Below are 21,560 nucleotides of genomic sequence, written 5' to 3'. Positions count from 1 at the left end.
TGTGAGTGTCCCTTCATCAATTCATTTATGTCATCATCAATTCATCCTCATCATCGCGATTAGCCAAAAGTGGCAGAAAAGCGAAGTAAAAAAAACATACCAACGAAACACACACAGACTTAAGTGAAGGATATTAGACTATTGTTCTAAAAGGCAATTGAAACAAAATTATCAACTAATTTGTTTGTAAAAAATCGTATAAAGAGTAATTTACCCATACAAGCGCGCGTGTAAGGTGTATTATGTATACAATAAAGCAGGCCATGACAGTTAATAAATAAATAAATTGAATAAATAACCTAATGAAGAATGGGTTAGTTCGAAATATTCAGGACATAATTTCACGTTTTAACATTATACCATTTAATCCGAAGAATAAATGGTTCATGCAAAATTAATTGTATAAAATGTAAAAAATAAACATTTGTCACGATATTCACTTATCTGGTGTATCGGCTAGAATAGTTTCTCCAATAATAATAATAATAATTTAACAATAAACAATTGTTTATTATTAGCTTTATTTTATTATTATTATTATTATTATTATTATTATTATTATTTATATTAGTCACAACTAACACACCCTTGAAATGTTGTACAAATAATATCTAGGCTAAAAAGAAGCTTGTTTCATTTTTCCGGGGGAAAGGGGGGGGGGGGGCTGGTAGATCTTGCTGTGTCCATCTCTTGCCTATTGGTGTCAACATTAACTTTAGGTCCAGTTCCGATTAGCCAAGTGTCTTCAAAACAAAATTTCTGACCATTCATTTTCGCAATACGTGGTTTAGAATTGCCAAACAAGTGGGAATGCGTGCAAATTGAAAGTAAGCACGAAAAAGTAGACGAATGTACTGATGGATAAATTGCGTGTGCACGTGAACTGTAATATGAAGTATAGCCTACCTGTTCTTGTAACTTCTTTTATGAGTAAACAGTCAATATATACCTAACAATTCTAATCATGTGGTTGTATAGGTACTCTCAGTGGCGCCAATTTATATAGGCCCGTGGGACCCGAACGCACACAATAATTTATCATGTTGTTGTTGTTATTATTATTATTATTATGTATTTGTTTCGTGATTAGTGGTGGATTTCGTATTGAAATCAGTAAATAACAGATTAATAATTAAGTAAGGATGCATTGTTGATGTGCATGAATACATGGGAGGATTTATGAGATTTTTTGTGGAGTTGCAACACAAGTGTTTGAGCCCACCCAATGTTCTTCAAAAGTTCTCGCTCGTGGAGAAGATAATAAATTGCTGTCGCGAATTGTGGTAGCACTAACAGAAGATGGATGCTGTTAATGTTAAAGCAAGTACGTCCTAACCTCAATAAATCAGTCAAAGAACAAGAACTAAATGGAAACTGTTCAAAACATCCCCAAGGCTCTTTTCCCTATCTTTTTCTGGCTAGAAACTCGGACAAGTGCTGCCACCTATAAACGAGTACGAGCAGATCCTAGTTCTCGCACGATTTGACCCATCCGCGTCTTAGCTCGTTAAGAAACGTAATTAGATTATAAGGTTGTGTTGTTTACGCCAGGAGCAACAGTAATTAATGCCTAAACAAAAAACGAGTCACCTCTGAGCTCATTTGAGGGGAAAAATCCATGGAGACTTGTGAACGAGCCGGAAATTAAAACATAATTAAGATCACATTTCGCATTCTTAGCGAATGTTTTTTGATCTCTTCTATTTTATTCTTATCTTAATTTACTATCTGTGTTTACTCTATAGTTTTTCGGCATATTTATTGTTAATGGCGTCAATAGAATAAAGTTCTAAACATGGGAAGATTAAAAGACACTAAAATCTCAGTCAAGTAATGAAAAACCAAATACAAATCACCCATCTGATATGCAGAACCTACATTTTGTTCTAAATGCTATATTTTGTTCTTTGAACAGATTCGTATGGCTTTCAGTGCAAAAGTTCGTTTCAGGGTGCAAAAAATTGTTTATTTCAACTGTCAGTGCCTAAAATGCTTTTAAAGAAAGACAGAGAATAATGTACACTCCTATTCACATAAAGTGGCACATCTTATAAGGTTGGACAGTTGAAGGATGTGCCACTTTATCTGAACAGGACTGCACGTACTGTCGAAAATGTGTTTTAATGATATCATATTTAGGTTTTTCCTTGTGCGGAATAAGGGGGCACTGAAAGTTGAACCTTTTGAGAATAATTTGAGAACTGTAAAAAAATGAAACTACAATAGCTTCTTATGAAGTTGAGAGAACTTTTTCTGAGTATAATTTTAAAAAAAAAGGTTTCATGACTACAGTGCTGATATATACATACAACTATTCTATTATTTCAGAAGATTACAGAACAGAGAATTTTAAACATTTTCTGTTCTAAAAACAGTAAATAATGTTTAAAAGTACAACTGTTTTTTTTTCTGTCAGTTCAAATTATATATTGAAATTTCATCTTTCCCTTGCTCACAATATTACCCATTGTATGTTTTTCGTGCCTTTTCATAAATATTTAGTGCCTTTTCCCTGCCTATTTGGTGCTTGGAAATTCAGACTTAGGTTTCATTGAATGTAATGAATGGTATTTAAGCAATTGTTAAGTCGTTAATCTGTCACTGCTGCGAGAGCAGTGGACTCGTGTTCAGGATGATAGGACACACACACATACAAACACACACATTCCAAATCTGCTCAGATGTAAAGAAAGATGGCGATAATGTTAGATACTGTGAAACCCTTGAAAATTATACTACTCATACAAAAAGGATTAAAAACAAAGTTTGTTTGAAGTCCAATTTGTATTCTGATAAGCTAGTTGGGATTGGATTCAAACCGGGATTCGAACAGCTACACATCGAACCAAGACTCCTTCCTTACAGGATGGTAAACATGGAACCATTCCTCATTTATGAAAACCCTAAGCATGCCACTGATCAGTCGTGTCTTTCGACTTGTGTCAACTATTGATTCTACAAAGATGGACAGATCAAAATCGTAGCTTCTGGTTTTCTTTCCTCTCTAGGTTAATTGATCACTATCATGAAGATGAACGATGATAATATGGTTGAAGGGTGCTTTAGCTACAGTCGAACCAAACACCTTTTTGACTTCTCAGCAATTTACACTAATCGCTACGTCTGGAAGGTTATCTAAGTGCCCCCTCCGATTTCGATGAAACTTGGCAGGTGTATAGAGGGGCCCAAAGAAAGAAATACGTGTTGTTTTTTTTGTTTCAGCTAAAAAACTCTTATAGTGAGCAAAAAAACCCTCAAATGTCAAGATGAGGACAAATTGACGTGGGGATCTGACCCCTGTGTCCCCCTCCGATTTCCATGAAATTTGGCAGGTGTATAGAGGGACCCTATGCCCCCTGTTTCTTCCTATCTGGTTTCGGGGTCAGATTCCCACTTCAATATCTCCTCATCTTGACATTTGAGCGGGGGGGGGGGGGTGCCCCCTAAAACTGTATTTTAGCCGAAACAAAAAACACGCACTTCTTCCTTTGGGCCCCTCTATACACCTGCCAAGTTTCATGGAAATCGGAGGGGGACACTTAGATAACCTCCCTTGTTAGTTTCACTATATATATCTCGAGTGACAACACTTATACTTCCCTGTAAGTTACTGAGGGTTTGTCACAAAACGTCGCTACCAAAGATTATGGGTTAAAAAAATATTAAGCACGCCACTGAACATATCATCCAGTTGGAGAGCTCGCAAATACATAAAGGTGTTTTTTTTACATGAAGTTTTGTATTATAAACAATCTCTATTATTATCACAGGCAAAGACTGCTGTTCTAAATAGTAGATAAGTCACTTTAAATAACAAAGTAAAGAAATAGAAATGAAACCTAACAGAATATATAAAATTATTAATGTTATTTAATATAAACATTTCTCAGTATCTTAAAGCATTATCATATATTATTATTAATCATTCTTATGGCAATTTAAGTGTAAGACGAAATCCACAAAAGTTGAATTTTGTTCACAGTTTTATGTAGAAAACAACTTTAGAGTATTTATCCAATCACATACAACACTGAACTCTTCACACAGAAGACAGTCTTGGCAGGTACCACGTGTTTTTATTTATAAAAGTTTTTGTGTGTGTTTTCTTTCTGCATGCCTGGCTAGTACGTGCTGTTTCAAATCCACAGACCGTGGATTCTAGACGTTCAAATTTTTCTTCTTCCTGCAAAAATATGCGGCTTTGTGAACTTTTTTTTTGTTGTTATTATGATGAATAACCATATACCGTTTCAACACTCTTAAATTCTTCTTGCGACAGCGGTTCGCCAACAGTGCAGAAAGCGTGTTTGTTTTTGTATATTTGCTGCATTTCCTTTTCTAATTTGCGTCACTATTTTTTAATTGTGGATGTGTTTGAGTTGAAACGGCGATAAATTTACTCGCACACATACACACACCACATTTATATACGTGCCAGTTTTCCAAATTAGTTGTTGCATTGTTATATTTAGTTTGGTGCCTATCTTAGTCTATTAAATTGCTATTTCTGGTGACTACATGGTTCTTATCCTTTTAAGTAGTAAGAATTGCTAAAATTTATTGGATCTTTATAATGCTTGTCTGTTTGAGTTTGAATTTTGTGTTTTAAGTCCACTTTATGCATAGGTAGGCTAATCGGGACTGGACCTACAATTTACAATAGGATCCTAATCACTGTGCTTCCCCACTGGTTATCGAACCTGACACCCTTTCGATTACAAGGCGGTGACGTTACACTACGCCATCGGAAAGCCCTTAATGATGTAGAAACGTGGAATGTTATTGATCCCAATTAATTGCGTAATGGGCAATTTCATCTACATTTCTTTGGCCAAGAAATTTGTAACCCATTACACTTAATACGAGATGGATATTTTTCCGCCTTTCTACCTTCTTAGTTTATTCGCGACGATGAGAATGACTGGTAATTAGTTGAAATACGTGAGAGAACCGTCACAAAGAATTCTTCTTTCTGGATTTTAACCCACGACCCTCGCAGTACTAGTCAGTCACTGTGAACACTGTCGAACTTGACCAAACTGTTTCACAATTCCGTCCATTATTTCAACACCTACCAACGCAGAACTGAAATATGAATTCAAACTGCAATATGTATATTTTCCTCTTCTGTGTGAACCGAAAATAATCTGAAAAATATATAAAGCTTTAATAAATGTTTTTCGTATACCTAGTTTTGACGTTTGCCTTTTTGCTATTGAATAAAATATTAGCGTCTTATTTATCAGCTATTACACCTAAAAATCGAAGCTCAGTTTCGCAAATCCCTGACCAGTGGCGGCAATTAAGGGGAGGCGGGGAGGGGCAGTTGCCCCACTTTTTGTCACTTTTGCCCCCGCACTATGCTAAACCTTATCTACAAAGGGATGTAAGGACGTACCCGATGGCGCAGTTGTAGCGTCGTTGCCCTTTAATCAAGGGGTCCCGGGTTCGATACCCGGTGGAGGCACTCATGGCACAGTGGTGCGGATCCCACTTTAAACTGTATGCCCAGTCCCGATTAGCCTTACTGTGCATAAAGTGGACTTACAACACCAAATCAATAACAATAACAAAGGGATGTTAACTGTACTTGTCCTCCTCGCCCCAGTTTTGGCACCTGCCCCCCTCCCCCGGTCTTGGAACCCAATCGCCGCCACTGACCCTGACAAGTACATTACATGTAATACGTACAGTGGGATCCATAGGTTTTGCTCAGCAAATTGTCCATGACTATTTTCGTTGGTTTTTATCTTCATCTTACGCATTTTTAAGGACTGTATTTTTACGTATACTGGTTCAGAGGGTGTAAGCAGATTGTTTGGTGTTTTGTTTCAGTTCTTGAAGCTCTTATTACATAAAACAAAGGGAGTAAACCTGGTGATGGACAATTTGCTTTATAATACTTGTGGATCCCACTGTACATACTTGCTGAGAGAATATATTCAGAGGTATTAATATAATAGGTATTTCCTATATTCGCGCATCTGTATTTTGTATTGGTTTCCAAGGAAAATGTCAAGTGGCACATTTAGGGGATGTGGAGGTAGGGCCCCACATATTCTCGATCTCGGCCATTTTGGATGTTATTGCGATCAGCACCACGATCCGGCTGCCTTTACACCCGGGGTTGCCCCCAGGTACCCATTGATTTGAGGCTGGGTGAGCCCCAGAGCCGCGTTATACGGGGAAAAGGCTGGAAAATTTCGACCTCAGATCACCCATCTTGGGAATCGAACCCGGATCTCCTGCGTGGCAGTCAGGCGCCCTGTCAACTGACTAAACTAGGCTTTTGGTTGGTTTATTAATGGCCTAAATAAAATAGTTATTTTTACCTGCATGCAGCGATGTCATCCAATAGCATTGCCCATATCATTGACAATCCAAGTTTTATTATTATTCTGTAAGCCCTATAACAATTGTAAGACTAGTTTTTTAATGCAACCCACAAATATGTAACTTTGCATACAACATTTTAAATAAAATTTTGTAAGAATGTCCAGTATGGACTCATAACCAGTAAAGCCCATCTTCACAAGTATTAACCACAAATAGAAATAATATTGCACTCACGTAAGTATTTCTAAATTAATTGATTTGTATTAATTGTTCGTTATTTTAGTTTATAATTTATGATTTTAATGCGCTTTTGCACGAATTGTTTATCATATTTCTGATGGTCTAGGAATTTTCACATCAATGATAAAGACAAAATACGTCAGCAATCTTGTCTCGATACCAACGCCATCTGGTAGCTGGTTGGAATGTGTGAAATCGCTAAAAACTTGACGCAAGGGAGGAAAAGTGGAACGCCTGTTTCTGTTGGTCATTCAGTGTCTGGAAGAAAACCATAACCGACTGCAGGGGAGAGTTTTTCTCAGGAAAAAATCGTTTAAGAAACATAAACTTTGACATTCGTAAATGACAGTAGAACTACATCTTATTTCATGCTTTCTGCCTCTCCCCAAATCGTTACGAATTTTACTTCCTTCGTTTCTCGTGCTCTGTTTCCTTGCTCTTGTTTGCTTTTTTTTGCATTTTAAAACGTTTTCTCTTTCACAGCCTTTCTGTATTGCTTTTAAAGTTTTAAGTTCACTCTGAAGAAATAACATAGTATTGCTATTTTAATAAGATATTTCAAATTAGGTGACAAGACTTTCAGATCTGGAAATGAACTCTCACATCACATGTCCAGAAGCCTACCCCGAATGGTTAGCAAGGGCGCTACGACGCCAGAGGTCCTGCGTTCGATTCCAAGCCTAGACATGGATGTTCTTTCTTCATCGATTTCATCACATCATCATTCATCCTCATCTTCGCGATTAGCCAAAAGTGGCAGAAAAGCGAAGTAAAGTGAACCAAACCAATCAATCAATCATAAAGAATTAGTAGATATTTGAAGTATTGAGAGCTGAAATATTAATTTACGAAGTTACAGTGGGGAGTATTCGTATTATTTCTATTTTGACGTGAGACATTGGAATGAAAGAGGGACATGGTAAGTTTTAACTTTTCAAGTGCTCGTAACTTAGGACTTAGTTTGTAAGTGATACGATATAAGTACCAACAATTCAACAGTAAAAACAATTCAAGAGCCCAAAATTACAGTAAAACGAAGTAAAAAACCCAAATCAATAAAACCTTCACGAAATATCTGAAGTTATGCTAGCTCTCAATGATTTCTTGCTTCACAAATCTTCCACTGTTGTTTGAGCGATGTGTCCGGGTGAGCCTACTGTTGCCAGGTCCAGTAATAATTCAGGAACAGAAGCCGAGAGTGAACTCTGCTGCCTATGCTTATCTCAAGTAATGGAGCTTCCACCTTAGGAAGGGCAATTTTCTTGAGCAACAGATAAGACCTTCATGGTCTGTTGTCCTCCAGGCAACGGATAGCTTCCAGTGCAATGACCACAAATTAGAGGAAGAGAACTTCCAAGCGTCGTGGTCCGTAAATTGCAACACGTGAAGCACGTCAGGAGGTCCGGTCCGGTGTCAAGAAATCGTGTGCAAGGAAGATTGTGAAGGTATACGCTCGGCATCGAGATAATTCTGGTCAAATAAGATAATGCGAGGTGCGTATTAACCTTCACCCCTTGAGCGAAACGCATAAAAAAATTGAGAATACCGCTGTACCCCACGCGAAGTTATATGTATATACGAGGTCTGTCCAGAAAATTTCAGCCACATAATATGAAACATATGTATATTTATTAAAGAAGATACAAGAAACCTTTTAAATAGGACAATGACACCAAATTAGGTACCTTCGAACCTTATACATTTCTCCCAACGCCTCTTCCATTGTTAAAAACACTGCAAATTCCTTTGTCGGAATCGCCATCAACTGCCTCGTCGTATCTTCCTGAGTCTCATAATCTCTTCCCTTTCATAGGTGATTTTAGTTTTGCAAAAAGCCAGAATGCGCCAAATCCTGGTGTTGGGGGGCTGAGTCATTGAAGTAAAAGCAATTCAATCAATCAATGAATGAAAAGAGTCAAAACCATAGTGAACTACATTGTGATATTAAATACCTTACTGTGCTCTTGGAAAACTTCATGAGGAAGTAAAAATCGGATCCAGAATTGTTGTTTGTATAAAACAACATGTGAGAATAAATTACAGGCCCAGTGAAGTACGCAACTGAATTATTTCCCTTTCTGTTCCAAATGCAACTTCTGCACCCGCCACTGACATAATAGTCACTATATTTTCAGAGGAAGTTTTAAGAAGTGAAGCAAGTCGATAATGTACGCAGTACAATACATAGCAGTGATTGAAAACACGGACTAATAGACGCTTCATTATATTGTATTGATTTCTGCAACTTTTGACTAATTGCAAAGATGGGGGTAAGTTATGGCGTGATGAAGGGACTCTCATAACACCCCTGCTCAAGCCCGGATTCGAACCGGGTACCTCTGGCGTGTTAGCGCGCTGTACTAATAGACGCTTAACTATAACGAAATAAAGCAAATAAGGAATTTGTATAAGAAGGAAGAGTTAGTTCGAAATGTACTTTGTTGTCGTAGAGGTAGTAACAACACAACCTAATTTCCACGGGGTAAGAAGAAAAAAATTCATTCAGAAATCTCACCTTGCGGCTAATACAGCAAAAATGAACCACTAGTAGCAATGGGGGACAGAAGCCTTGAGCACAACAATACCATTCCGGTATAAATTGCTTCATCGGTGCAATCCAATGACAATTACTGAAGAGAAGAAAACGTTTGTATCCTGTCCTTGGTGAGCCTTTCAATAACAGCTTGCAGAGGTGGCATTTTCTTGCTCGAGAGATATTGTAAGCCGCGTCTGGGATTTGGTGGTTATTTCAGCAATTTGTAGGAACACAAAGAAATGCCCAAGGACCGGAAGACGCCAAATAACATGGGAGCATTCATTACTTCCAAATCTCTGTGTTTGACCACAAGAAATAGAAACGGAGATTGCAACAATATGGTTTCATTGTTCTGCCGTCAACAAGAAATGCTGAATACTCAACTCGTAAGCTGTAATGCAACACAGGCATGAGAATGATTCCAAGGTGCTTATAAAGAAAATTATGGAGCTTGAAAGTAATAGAACGATTTGAAGGCGCCAGCTTCCCATTGGACACAACTATACTTAGTGATCTAAGTAAGTACAGAGGTGAATAACCACACGGTAACAATGAAACCGAAAAAGAAATGTATGACACATATAAATCATACATATTAAGGCTTGAGGTAAAGTTGTTTTTCTTTCATTGTGTCTACAGATTTGGTACTCAAGAATTCATTTCCTCTTCTTTCTTCCATACAGTCGTAGTTTTAAGCAATTGAAACGCACATGCGCGTTCGATGCATGACGACATGCGCAGTAGCAGTGGCGTGCCCAGGATTTTCGAAAGGGGGCGGGGTACCTATACATTTTTTTAGTAGTCAGCCCTCATTTTGCCATCTTTTTCGGCCTTGATTTTTTTAAAGGAATACTGAGCCAAAGAGAGGTTTTTGACAGGGTTATTAAAGGTCCAGGAATTTTAAATAAATTCAGATCCGGTCCAGGAGAGAAATCAGCAAGCGTAAATAGGTCCTGGACCGTAAAGAACCTTATTATCTGTAAAGTATTTCAATTCGGGCCAGGAACCTTTTTTCAATGAAATAATACGCAACTTGGACCGATTTAAATTGTGCTAAAAAAATGTCCCGTCCTGTTGCGGAACCCAATCGAACCCATTAGAATTTATGGGCTCCTGTGCCTTTAACAACCCTGGTTTATGACCCCCACCAACCTCCCGTTGGGCACGCCACTGGACATGCGCAGATAGTGTGGCTATAGCCGGTGTCAAGGGATGCCTGCAAACTCCTGTATTCAACTCAGTACCACCAATTTTCATCTCCGTAGGAAAACAATAATAGATTAATATATGTGAAAGCAAGTTCACTCTAGTAGCTACATATTGAACTAAGCCCCGCGACAGGTTAACCTTGCAGCAACTTTTCGCATATATAGACCCAAACGTGCGCGCAGAAAATAGTTCCGCTTCAATACTGCGGATTTTCTCACTGTCTGTGATATGAACAGTTCAGCGGTTAAGGTGAGACTGGCACGGGGATGCTGAATGTCGCTCTAGAGTGGATTGATACATACAACCTGCTGCAAACTTAACCTGTCGCGGGGTAGAGGGATCTGCTCTGCTCCTCCATTTTCTGTAACGACAAACACGTTCAAAATATAGGTCCAATCCCGATTATCCTATGTGATGTATAACTGTCATTCAAGAACAATAAAATTTAAAGCAGTCAGGAACGTTCTTGTCTTTCTGTTTCATACAGTAACCCCACATAAACAATTTATTACATATTACTTATGTGTTTTTTCTGATTGTTACTTTTCATTATATCAGAGACGTACGCAAGGGGGGGGGGTTGCCGGGTTTAACCCCCTCTGAGCGTTTGAAATATAATGGAAAATGCTGTGGAAAAAAAATAAAATGTCAAATTTATCAAGAGTCAAAGAACTGTGACAATATAATATTCGCATATAAGTTTTTTATTGTTATACTTGTAATGTGTGAAGGCTAGTGTACGAAAAGTTAAGCCCGCATCACACGGAACTGGATTTCCAGTAGGTATGCCCTAGTTGGTGCTGGACTTGCTATCAATTTGGTAGTTTTCGCCTCACACGATACTTATCAGCGTACTTGTCGATAGACTTTTGTTCCCATCTAGAGGTCAAGAGTGAAGTTGTAATGGCGGCCGCATGAGATGTAAACAATGTATCACTTCACATTTTTAAAAGCCGATAACTATTCAACCGAGAGGAATAACGTTTCGTATAAAACGTTATTAGGTACAAAACAATGGTGCTGCTTAAATACATACTTTACAACGTTTACTGTACAGGTATGAAAGAATATTTTAGTTGTTTCAAATGTAAACACCGTGCACTCAGCATAGATGGTGTAACTGAACGCGCCTTTCATGCTGTATACGTTATACATTGCTGGAGTAACACTCGGAAACCACAGACAAAAGCGCTCCTTTGCACACTCACAGATTATCTTCACATGGCGAAACTTTGCTCTGATTGGCTGTTCCACAGAATCCAGTCGAGGAAAGCAAGTAGCAATTAGAACATGTCCTATTCCTCCAAACCAGTCAAGCAGTCAGCCAGGCGGCCAAGATTGCTACCTAGAAAGTTAGTTCAGCGCCAACTAGGGCATTCCTACTAGAAATCCAGTTCCGTGTGATAGGGGCTTTACTTATTCAAAATAAATTAGTTACATTTTAAACAGTAACTCTTACAGTTACTGGTTGTTTTGCTCCATGGATTCTAGTTATATTGACATTTCTAACTCTTTGTGAAATTGAGGAGAGATCCTGTAGAGTCGCTTATTTTTTTTTCTAAGATTTCGTCTTACGAGGGTTTTGCCCCAAGCTTAAGTCATTTACCTCTATCGCAATCATTGCGACATTAGGTTTAATCTTTATCGTCTTTTTGCCTCCCCTACCAACGCATAAGTGGAGTGTCAGATTAAAGCTGATAGCAATTTGCCAAGGCAGCAAGAACTCCACAGCCCCACTGTGGTTTCTCCTGGCGTTATGAAAGCGTGTTGTTCTGTCGGCTCGTGTTGTGTCTGCGTCGCCGCTTGCCAGACAGTTGTCGCGAAGTGCTGTGACATCTCGTCCAGACTCGGTAGCAACTGGGAACCGAAGCGTGAGTACGTGTATTGCTCTTTATCCAGCATTTCCGCTTCGCTTTTGTACGCTGCTGTAGCATGACACATCTTCCCCCTGTTTAAACAAAGTCTTCGGTAATTCAAGGCTACGTTCGTTTGTCTGTGTAGCGGTTCATTGTTTCGCTTTACTGATTGGGCATCGAATGGTTCGCGTTCTTCTTGACAGTTTTAGCAAAATTGTATGTCCTTGATCGCTTGTGCACTCAGGAATTCGCAAGGGGAGTATATAACTGTGAAGGCTTCTTTTCTCAGCAGGCAACAGGGTGTGAATTAACTGGGATACTGCCGGAGTAACCCCCAATTACTGTGCGAATTAAGTTTCTAGCTTTGGAGAGTGGGGGTGCACAATTGTGACGTATTTGTTTTTTTCATTTCTGGAGGTAGTTTTTTTCGGGGGGGGGTAATGCCAATTTGTGTGTTACCATTCAGTAAACTGAACTATGCCTTGAGGTTCTAAGTAGGTATCTTGGAACATTGGTTTTAACATAGGTCATTAAATCTTATGGTAACATTTTACATACGTTAGAAACCCTTAGTGTAGCTACAGTAAAACCTTGTTAATCCGGACTAATGGGGGGATAAGTTGACCGGTTTAACGAAAGTCTGGATTAACTGAAATAACCTAAAAGAACAGTAGAAATTACATTGAAACTCCGTTCATAGCAACAAAACACGTTTATTATGGTGTATTTAAAGGGCATAGGCCTAAATACACTATACAGTACAGTACAAAGTCTGCGGGAAACAGAATTTTATCAGTTGTGGACTGCATTTTCTTTGGGAAGTTCTCTTGATGACTTCTAGCCACATTTAAAACGTTGCATTCGTTTTTGTTTTTTTGGCCTTTTGCCTGTCCGGATTATGCGAAGTCCGGCTTATCGGGATTCCGGATTAACGAGGTTTTACTGTATTTATATTCCAAGACAACCCAAACTCGTACACAAAAAGAGCTATCGATCTGGTAACAAAACAACGAAAACTGGACCAATCCAGGGGTGCCCATCCCCCCCAAGGCCAATGGCTCATCCCCCCCCAAGATCGTCATGCGTCCCCCCAAAAATCAAGTCATGCATCCACCCTCCCCCCAATCATATCATTCGCGCCCTCAAACCATATCGTAATCCGCACAAAGTGTTTAATTACGACAGCGTGTCTACCGAAAGTAACTTTTTTCTTAGCTTTACTGAACACTATCTATACTTGATCTGCCCCTTCTCCCTAAACAGGGGGCCCATCAATCAAGACCACCCCTAAAATCGTTCATCATAATCATATCGCTTGTCTTGTAATGCAGCTATAGTATAACAACTTCACATTCAACTCATTAAAGCGCCAAACACGCATACTAATAACACATCATTGCGAGCGAAGCGATCAAGAAAATGTTTACATCCATTTCTTTGCGGGCTTTCAAGAATATTAATTTAATAGGATGTCAATACTTTTTTAGTCTTTTCCCAGCTTCTCCTTTGGCACGTTCGGGGTCGAAAACGTATGGATACCATATCGCTAAATACAGTCTCCAAAATTTAATTATTTCTCCTTTACAGAAATCCCTTGACAATCTAAGATTTAACGCTTTATCAATAGCTTACTATCTCCCCCTTTAAATTTAGTACTCAATTAATTTTATACTTACTGTTGATATTGAAGACTGGATATTGCCTCCTCCAAAAAATTAATTCTCAGTCTCCACACCAGAATTTCCGCAACAGTCTGACAATAGCAATACACAAGAATTGGATATCCCCTCAATTTAAGCTCAATCCTCCCCATAATCTAAGACCTAGAGTTGAATACTGTCCCCCCAAAAATTTTATTCAGAATCCCCCCCCCAGAACCCACATGTCAATTAAGGTCTAATATGTAAAAGTTGGATATCTCCCTCGCCCCCTCCTTCGATAATGCAATTAAACACTTTCTTTTCTTCATCTAATGGATTAAATATGGTGCATTGAAGGCGTAAAATCTTTACATATATTTTGGAAAAAGATATAAATGTTGAATTTTATATTATTTGAAGGGAAAAAATCCCCCCGAAAATCTCGATGGCGCAAATTGCGCCATAATCCCCCCCCCCCCCCTGTGGGCACCCCTGGCAAGTTCAGACTTAATGCCAATTCAATTCCTACCTACAAGTTTCAATCTTTCGTGAACATTTTAATACATGTAAAATATCAGCACTATACGACGAAAACTTAAGTGGCACCTGGCAACAGTGCTGTTGTTTTGGCTCTGTGAGATTGGTCAGTTTCAGAATGATATCTTTCTTGATTCCACAAGGCTGCATACTTTTCGGCAGGGAAAACTTTGATGACTGGAACATTAATGGACACGAATAATTTTTCAATTGTGTTTGTTAAATAGTAAAGAAATGATATATCAATATGTTTATTCATCATTAAGCATTACAATAATGCAATAGATGTCGTCATTGGTACAAATATAAAACATAATACAAGAACAGTAGAAACATACAAATATAAGACATACCTAATACATGAATAGTATAAACATACAAATATAAGACATAATACAAGAATAGCATACATATCTAAATATAAAACTCAATACAAGAATAGCATAAACAAGCCTACATAAATAATAAATACATAGGGTGAGTATGGAGAGGATAGTATTGCATATACAGTATTAAAAGTTCTAGAAATTTAAATCATCTTTTGAGTGCAGAATAAATTCATCTATTAAGTAGAAAACCTTTTCTCTTAGCCACTGTTGCAGCAACTGTATGCTTTCAGTTCAATTTTGCATTGAGGGGATGAGAACTTCCCTGGCAGGGATAAAAATAATTATATTTTGTCGGGAATATTTTTTTGTGTGGGGGGGGGGGCACAAGAACACCAGCGAACGCAGTACTTTTTTGTAGGTGGCGTGCGTTATACACTATAAAATATTTCGTAACTACAATTTTCAAATCTTCGTTTTAGAAGTTGTTCAAAGACAAAAATGATTAATTGGGGTAATTTTAAGGTCGGTTTGCCTTTACCACTCTTGTTTTCCGGAGTTAATTGGAGGGGCTGTAGCCCGATTAGCTCCCTCCTGCGTACGCCAGAGGGCAGAAACAGATAAGACTTCCGTTCCGCTGTTGCAGGAGGAAGGAAAACAATGAATAGGTTCTTCGATAAACCTGTCAAGGAGCTAAGTAATCCGCCCTGACATGTAGCTGTAACGCCAACTACGTTAAGTAGACATTCAAGTTATTGCAGTTAATGGCATTGTCTTGAAGTGTTACGAAGAGAAATTAGCGGTACGCAAAGGCTTTCCGGACCTCCCCGAAAGACCTACAAAGTACTATAATTAAATAATGTCCGATTGACTTGTTGTTTTAAGTCCACTTTACTGAACCTACTGTTTAAAGTGGGATCCGAACCACTGCAAAATGTGCCTCCACCGGTTATCGAACCGGGGACCCTTTGATTACAATGCGACGACGTTACCACTACGCCATCGGGAGGCCCTAAAATGAAATAATGGAAATCTACTTGTTTAGCATTTGTTGTATAATCGAGCGTTGTTTATTAACTCCGAACTTACTGGAAGGCAAGGATTATACCGGTTTTGAATGACAGTACAAAACAAGATTTATGCACAGTGCCACTTGTAATAATATGCATAAAATATTAATCAGGGACTATGTTTTTCGTCAAATGGATCTACCAACCTTTATAGATATTTAATAAATATTGTTTATCTTTTTGACATTAAATTTCCTTGCCAGGACAAATTTTGTCTCTTACCGTAACTTTGCGTAAGCTGGATAATGAATACGTACTGTTATATCTATTCTTATACAGTCTTTTTACCTATTCATGTAATACTAATACAATATTATTTAATTTGCATGTCATTATGAATAGCCTAGACCTATACATTATATTAACGTATTAATTTAAACATTTATATGACTATTTCTGACACACTTGGTTCGGACACCCATTCCCCTGGAAAAGAATTCTAGAGACGTGCACAGCGCGCTGCGACGCCACGGATCCCGGGTTGGAATCCCAGCCTGTATGTTCTTTTGAGTGTGTCCCTTCATCAATTTAATCACATCGTCACGATTAACCAAAACTGGAAGAAAAGCGACGTATAATTACCAAATCAGTCAATCAATCAATTTCTAGATATGTGTCTGGCGGGAAGAATATAACATGCAAATCTTGAGGAATGGGGGGGCGGCAAGGGGGCAGGAAATAGCTTCGTTCCTCTCAAGATTGGCATCCAAACTTCCAAACACTGATGTAACTATGTAATTCTTATAAAAAGCTTTTCTAACCAGAGTCAACTGCGGCAGTCGCTGATATGAACTTAGGTGATTCCCTAATTGTGATGTTGGTAGGAAATGCCCGACAGCTAAGCGCAACGAGGAAATAACGCTCGCGCGAAGTCAGCGGTTTAATGCGCCCACGGACGATGAACCAGTTCCCCTCCTTGATGTCTGCCATCGCCCTGCTCTCTGGACCGAACTTCCGGATCCGGTCTGCCGAGTCGGACTTACGCTCGTTACTCTAAAAGTGGATTCAAGAAATATTCATCGCGTAACTCTATTGGGAAGGATGCGTGTGCGTGTTTTCCTTTACCGCCGACACGCTAGTATCCAACCACTTTTTTTTTTTTTTTTTTTTTTTTAAACATTTGGGGCAGTAATTCCCAAAGTGTGCACCGCGGCGTCCTGGGGCGCCGTGAAATGTTCCAATATTTTCACTGAAATGACACTTACTTGTTAGTCTACATGGTTTTAGTACTTTCTACGTGTAAAATGTTTCTGAATTTGAAATATGTGTTCATTTTTAACTTAAGCAAGCAACCTAACAACACTAACTGAGCGTTACAAGTGTTAGATAGGCCTACATTCTGACTTGGGCGCCGTTGAAAAATCTTGAATCACTAACGGCGCCGTGAAACGAAAAAGTTGGAACCCCTGATTCAGGGTAAGCTGACAGATTCTGAAAACAATAAAATGGGACATTTTCATATTTTCCTAAAGGAAAACTGTACAAAACGGGACGTGTACATCTACACATTTAATATAAAAACTGTTTAGTCATAAATACGTATGCTTGAAAATAAATTAAATAAATAAGTAAATATTGTGTAAATAACTTAGAAAATATGGCGATATGCACTGCACTTCGACCAAGCAGTCCTTTAGAATTAGAAGTCTTTCATTGATATTTTGATGATGAATTGATCCTCTTCAGTACCTACATCCTTCTTTTCAAATAACATTTCATAAAAGTTTACACACGTGTGATTAAAGTTCACCTTATTAATCAACATACCTTTCAAAGTTTGTACTGAAAGAACCTTTTTGTCACTTGTCCACAAACCATTCACGTACGAAAACACCCGTTCAGTGGGGACATTAGTTCCAGATAAACAGAGAAGAAAATCGAATAGCTATTTTAAGAAAATTGGCACATTGTTGTTGACATTGAAATGTGAACTAATTTCTACCCAACAATTCCATAGTTTATAGTAATAGTAGCGTATGATACGGTAGAGAAGGTGTATTGTTGCATTAATTCTATACCGATATGTAAAAAAGGAACATTATAGCGTCTCGTTTTACGTTAAAAAAAATGACAGAGGCTCTTATACAGGCTGACTTGTAATTAGATGTATTCCCTGAAAGGGGTTAAAGTAGACACAATTTGCAATAAATTTGACCATATGAGCTGGGCAGTCATCATGCTGGTAAATCATGTCACGTCTTGTAGCTAGAGGCATATCCTCCAACAACATTGCCATCCCGTTCCTCAAAAAATGTTCATAAGTGATGCAATTTAAGATTTGGTGCAGGAAAAATGGCTCGATCACCCGATTTGCCGCCTTGCGACTTTTACATTTTGAGCCACATGAAAGACTTAGTTTACAAGACACCGGTAAACTCGCAGGAAGAGCTCAGGGAGAGGATCTTAACAGCTGGTCAACACATCAAGGACACCATCACATCACGAGTTACAAGACCAAATGTCCGTAAAAACCTGCGTGCCTGCATTCGTAACGGAGCTCCCCACTTTGAGCAAAACGTGTAATGTTCTTTAATTGTATTGTTCATTGATTCCATTCACATGAAGATGAATGAAGTATTATTTCTTGTTCACAAATATGAATGTTAGCAACATTTGTACCTTGTTATAGCTGATGACACAAGGAAGTAATTTAAGTAATTTGTATGCTTCGTGTCATATCATTTTTGTTATTAATACGTTGCCAAGTAAACTAAGAGTGCATTTTTTTATCATCACTTGTAAGTTTAGACCCACCCATTACTTACATGTGATTGTAAGTATGTGTTAGCTATCAGAAAACGCTGAAATAAGTGCCATACAATGAGCTGTTTTTTCTCAATTCGTATTTTTATGTGGAAAATTGTCATTTTTTTAAAAAAAAAAACAATAGAAATTCGATTATCTCGAAAACTACTAATTTTCGGACGGGGTATCATATGGTCAAATTTATTGCAAATTGCCTCTACTTTAACCCCTTTCAGGGATACATCTAATTACAGGTCACCCTGTATATATATAATGTCTTTAGTTGATGATTGTAACGACACACACTTGGGGAAAAGAAACTTCTACTCTCAATCCACTGCAAGAACGAATTTAATGTAAACAAAACCACGTGACATCTGACAGTGGTGTAGGAACTTTTTTGATTTGTGGGCGCAACTTCATATTAAAAAAAACAAACATCATTCACAAAATGATTTCCTTCTTAAATCTGCTAGTTTTTAACAGGGTGTTTATAACTTGTACAATTTCAGAACAGATAAACAGGTCTCGGGTCCACTCATTTTAAACAGTTTTTACTTCCCTACAAAGTTTCCCAGACAACAGATCTAGTGAGGTACCAAATATAATATAATACAATAGGTTCACGGTGGTTTGAATTATTTTGGATAGAGTTAATGTAGACGAAATGAAAGTTTTCTGCGCTTATCAACTAAAAACGAGATCGAAGATCGATAAAATCCGTAGCGACAACCCCTCTATCGACGCCCATGACTGTAGCTTCAAGAAATACCAACAAGGATTTGAAAAATACCTGAAACATGTCTTCCTAGCTAATGACATATTTGTGTAATCAAATATTAGGCCACTGAAATTTTTAGGATTACTTTGTGTTCACAAGTATAGAAATTGTGAATGGATTGTCTTTTTTGTTCTTACGTAATAAGTGTTATTTTCGTATGTAATGCTGGGAACAGCGTCGTGACAGATTATGACCGAGTTGGTACTTTTATTAAAAACAGGCTACGGACGTTTTCTCACAGTTAACTCTACTAGCTATATTAAGCAAAGTTATTTAAATCAACCATGTAAAATGCCCAACATGCACAGTTTTATCACTATACAATGAGATTCAGTTCATTCAAACTGTGTGTGCAGTCTGATAGGGTATTTATTAACTTTACATTAATATAATATGCATTTTACAGTGATTATACAAAAATAAGATGAGTAGGACTAAAAACTATTACGTAAATTATAAAAGTAGCAAACTACCAGTTAAATTTGATATTTGAACAATCTCTGCTGCTACACGTAAAACCCCTTTCGAAAATCCTGGCCACGCCACTGACGCTACGGTACAGTATGTTTTTACACTAGTTCAAAATGTAGCACACAAATGCTTAGCTGCTTTGGTTAATATATACATTCTTTTGTTTCTGTTGCAGGAAATGGCGAGATGACACAAAAGGAGAAAAACTCGCAAGTGGCGATGTGCAAAGATGCGTTACCGATGCACTATCGGGGACGCACGTCAATCAAGCGACACCTGAATGAACTGTAAAAGCAGCTCTTCAGGACCATGTCGAGCACAGACTCACGTACAGAGGGCAGCACGAAGAGGACGCGATGGAAGCGCCGTTGCGGCTGGACCTGGAAGCTACGGTTCTTTCTTGCCGTTTGCACCGGTAGCTTCTTGCTCGGCAGTGTGTCTGCCGACAGGAGTAATAGCCCGCCAAGGTTTCTCATCGACGGACAAACTGAAATTGTGCTCCGGCTCAAAGAAGGAAAAGAGACACCTGTTGGTGAGAATGCATATTATGTTAAAAACGAGTTTTTCGAGTCTTCCTTGGATCATGCCCAAATATGTGTGATGTAAATTTTCAGTATGAATAACATACAGGGTAATTCAAAATGGTTAGTCAAATTTCAAAATGCAGACTGCATGGCACTCATCAACATATTTTGAGAATATGTTAGTAATTTTCGGCAGCAGTGCATTGGAATTAGCTTTTATGAACTTAGTTGTGTCCAAACAATCATACATTCCAATGAAGAAAGGAATCCCCCACCCCCTTCAAATCGCATCCTGATGAATGCACACAGTGGTGCTGTTACATCACACATACAGAAAAATTTACACCATTGAAGCTCATGGTGACATCACTTTGTGACAAATTGTAAATTGATCATGCATTTTAGAATTCATAGAATGCCAACCCCATTTTATTTTTCAAGTTGTTTTTTAAAGCCCGAATCACACGGAACTGGATTTCCAGTAGGCCCTAGTTGACGCTGAACTGGCTACCCATCTGCTAATTTTCACCTTGCATGATACTTGTTACCATACTCATCGGCATACTTTTGTTCCCATAAGACATTGTGCAGAGCAGACAACCTAAAAAGATGGACGAGCAATTTGAAGAACATTGTAGGATAATTATTGCTGTATTTAAAATTAAAAAGAGAAAAGTATGGATTAGCAATTGGCTCGAAAGAAAAAGTTTTTAATGAAATCTGGTATGCATATTCATACACAAGATTCGCAGGATTTATTTTAAAAAAAAAAAAAATGTTCAACTAAATATATCAAACATTCAATACACTTGTAACATAAGGATTTTCATTATCGGCTAATCATATTTGTCATGTACAAATCTCATAAGTACCTAATGAACTGAACATGAATCTGAATCATCTGTGCAAACTTCGCTCTGATTGGCTGTTCCATAGAATCCAGTCGAGGAAAGCCAGTTGCAATTAGAACATGCCCTATTTCTCAAAACCAGTCAAGCAGCCAGCCAGGCAGTCATCACTTCTGGTCAGGTAGCCAGTTCAGTGCCAACTAACTGGAAATCCAGCTCCATGTGCCTTAACTCATGCACAGATAGGCTAATCAGGACTGGATCTACAGTTTTAAAGTGGGATCTGGACCGCTGTGTAATGTGCCTTCACCGGATATCGAACCCAGAACCCCTTGATTACAAGGTGACAATTTTACCACTATGCTATTGGGGAGGTTGGTCCAACCCCAATAGAACAATTGTAATAATCTTTCAATATTTGTAGCTGAATTGTGCTGTGCA

The 21,560-nt window shown here is 38.3% G+C and overlaps 1 protein-coding gene across 3 annotated transcripts in view; it reads left to right on the top strand.

Annotated features, from left to right (window-relative positions):
• The window catches only part of Cad88C (cadherin 88C), a 219,329-nt gene that overhangs the window by 121,747 nt on the left and 76,022 nt on the right, over nt 1–21,560 (top strand). For all 3 annotated transcript variants that reach the window (XM_083142091.1, XM_083142092.1, XM_083142090.1), the window contains one exon: nt 19,923–20,279. In XM_083142091.1, coding sequence (XP_082998217.1) covers nt 20,057–20,279 — 223 coding nt within the window. In that variant the 5' untranslated portion in view covers nt 19,923–20,056. The remainder of the gene's footprint in view (nt 1–19,922; nt 20,280–21,560) is intronic.

Source organism: Lepisma saccharinum, chromosome 20, assembly GCF_977018435.1.
Source record: "Lepisma saccharinum chromosome 20, izLepSacc3.1, whole genome shotgun sequence".
In the NCBI taxonomy this organism is placed as follows: Eukaryota; Metazoa; Arthropoda; class Insecta; order Zygentoma; family Lepismatidae; genus Lepisma; species Lepisma saccharinum.
This window is presented reverse-complemented; position numbering and strand designations above follow the sequence as displayed.